Genomic DNA, 2,621 nt, shown 5'->3' on the forward strand with positions numbered 1-2,621 from the left:
TCCCCGGCATCGGTGCCTGAGCCAGTCGGTACCTGGCCCCGTCCTGCCTGCTCCAGCCAGGGGACCCGCGGTGTCGTGCGTCTGGCTGCAATGGATTTGATAGTTTACTCTGTTAATACAAGACCAATTTATAAATCTTTCCATCCCATTAGTTTTTATTTGATTTGGATGTTCACATGTCAAAGCAAATGATTTAATTAGTGCTAAGCTGGGCTGCAGAGACACTACATTTTCCCCTGGTCTTGCGCTCCCTCCCTGGCCTTGCAGCCCAGCTTCCCTGTGCCAGAAACAGATGGGTGTACACGGGACCCCGTCTTGGAGCCCTTGGGCCTGATCGAGCCCTGGTGGGGTGGGTGATGGCCTCATGGGTGCAAGCCCCACGTCCCCAGGCAGCCCCTCGCTCACAGCTCCCAGTGGCAGAGCAACACAGCATCCCAGGGCCTCATCCATCACTCCCCACAGCATCTTGTGGTGGTGGCATCTCACAGCCACCACAGTCCTGCATCCCAGCCCTGGCACCCTTTGCCATCACTGGGCACAGGGGTTGTGTGCAGGCAGCACTGATTTCTTGCCCACCTCCAGGATGAAGGCAGAAGGACGAGGGGGCTGTGCTCCCGCTGGGTGCCGGAGGCCGGCACACTCCTGGGCTGGCACCCTCCTCTGGCCCGCGCACGGTGCTGGCAGCACAGGGTGTGTGGGAGCCAGGGTGCACCATAATGCCATCGGGGAGGAGACGCGCCAGGTAACTGCAGCAATTCTGGAAGGAGCCACTGTAATTCCTTTTGCAAATGGCAACTGGTGTAGGAGCGGGGGATGAAAGGCTCCGGCACTTTCCTTACAGTGACAGCAACTTTACTGCTGATGGGGACGGAGCAGCCCGGGCTGCCGTGCAGCCCCAGGGTCCCCAGCAGCTTGGCCGTGCCCTTGCCCTCCGTCCTGCCTGGCTCTGGCCTCCCCTGGGAGCCAAGCATCTCTGCTTGCTGCTGTGCATGCGGGGCTGCCGGTGCCCCCCTCCTCGGCACGGGGTGGGTCCCCTGGGACTGGGATGGACACGGGAGACTGCCATGCCCGGGGGCCCTCTGCAGCGCTGCCGGAGGGAGCTGTGCCTGCCTTGTGCTGCGGGAGGGGACACCCCACCAGCCCCACGCTACGGACACCACCTCCCGGTGCCTGGCCCGGCCCCTTCTTCACCATCACCTTCTGCTTTGCTTGCAGGAGCCTGATGCCACGAACACTCGACAGTCAGATCACGGTGGAGAAGACCCCCAGCTACTTTGTCACCAAGGAGGCACCACGGCGGATCTTCAACCTGTCCCGGGACACAAAGCTGATCGTGGTGGTGAGGAACCCGGTCACCCGGGCCATCTCGGACTACACACAGACGCTCTCCAAGAAGCCAGACATCCCCACCTTCGAGGGGCTGTCCTTCCGCAACCGCAGCCTGGGGCTGGTGGACACCTCCTGGAACGCCATCCGCATCGGGATGTACGCCGTGCACCTAGAGAGCTGGCTCCAGTACTTCCCCCTCTCCCAGATCCACTTTGTCAGTGGGGAGAAGCTGATCACAGACCCAGCCGGGGAGATGGGCAAAGTCCAGGACTTCCTGGGCATCAAACGGGTTATCACGGACAAGCACTTCTACTTCAACAAGACAAAAGGCTTTCCTTGCCTGAAAAAGTCAGAGAGCAGCGGCTTGCCTCGCTGCCTGGGCAAGTCCAAAGGCAGGACTCACGTGCAGATAGACCCGGAGGTAATCGAGCAACTTCGGGACTTTTATAGACCTTATAATATCAAATTCTATGAAACAGTCGGGCAGGACTTCAGGTGGGAATAAGCGTCCAGGAGCAGAGCTGCGATGATATGAGGCTGCAGTCTTCCATGAGGGGGGTCCAGGGTGGCTGGAGCCAGGACCTCCTGGCCAGCCCAGAATCTGTGAGCAGAGGCAGGCGAGGGGCTTCCCCGGCCCTCGGGAGGATGCTCCAGTGCGAGCCGAGACAGGGGAAGACATAGAGTCCTGCTCAGCCCCCAAGGAATGAGTGCCCAGCAAGCACTGCCCATCCCAGCAGGTCAGCGGTGCTGTGGCTTGCTCCGTGGGGTCTCATTTGCTTTTACCACCATGTGGTCCCCAGAGCCATGGTGATGGCCCCGTCCTGCAGCCTGTGCGCAGGCTGCTCCAAAGCACGTCCCTCCTCTGTGTCCCAAAGCAAACGGGTGTTCCTGGACATCCCCAGCTGCGGGCAGTGGCTGTGGGGGCTGTCCCTGTGGGGCCACGTCCTGCCGTGGTGCTGGGGTGGGCAGAACTCCACCCGCTCCACTTTGCCTTTCATCACTTAAGCGCAGTGTGTAACCATGAGGACAGTGAGATGTATCTGCTTGAAAAAGAAGTCTATGAAAAATGTTGTACCGATATTTTGTCCTGTGAATAAAGCACAGAATCCTGTTACGGGTACTTTAGTGGCACTAGTTTCCTTGTTCAGCATGTGATCCCTTTGTGTAAATAAAAGCGGCTACCACCGGTCCGTATGCATGGGCTTTTCTTAGGGCAAGGCTGGGCGGCCCCATGCTGCCCGTGGGGTGCTGCTGGGGGCCGTGCAAAGCCCCACTGCACCCACGGGTCACGC

At 59.9% G+C, this 2,621-nt stretch overlaps 1 protein-coding gene across 1 annotated transcript; it reads left to right on the plus strand.

The window, feature by feature from the left end:
- Positions 1–1,045: 1,045 nt before the first annotated feature.
- On the plus strand, positions 1,046–1,875 carry HS3ST2 (heparan sulfate (glucosamine) 3-O-sulfotransferase 2). The gene has a single exon (XM_009700490.1). It carries the CDS (start codon positions 1,046–1,048, stop codon positions 1,832–1,834), a length of 789 nt encoding a protein of 262 aa, XP_009698792.1. The 3' UTR covers positions 1,835–1,875.
- Positions 1,876–2,621: the final 746 nt, after the last annotated feature.

Source organism: Cariama cristata, unplaced genomic scaffold (assembly GCF_000690535.1).
Source record: "Cariama cristata isolate BGI_N322 unplaced genomic scaffold, ASM69053v1 scaffold26025, whole genome shotgun sequence".
Taxonomy (NCBI): domain Eukaryota; kingdom Metazoa; phylum Chordata; class Aves; order Cariamiformes; family Cariamidae; genus Cariama; species Cariama cristata.

Excerpts from the sequence above, each read along its gene's own strand:
- HS3ST2 (XM_009700490.1), top strand. The coding sequence starts at position 1,046 with ATGGACACGGGAGACTGCCATGCCCGGGGGCCCTCTGCAGCGCTGCCG.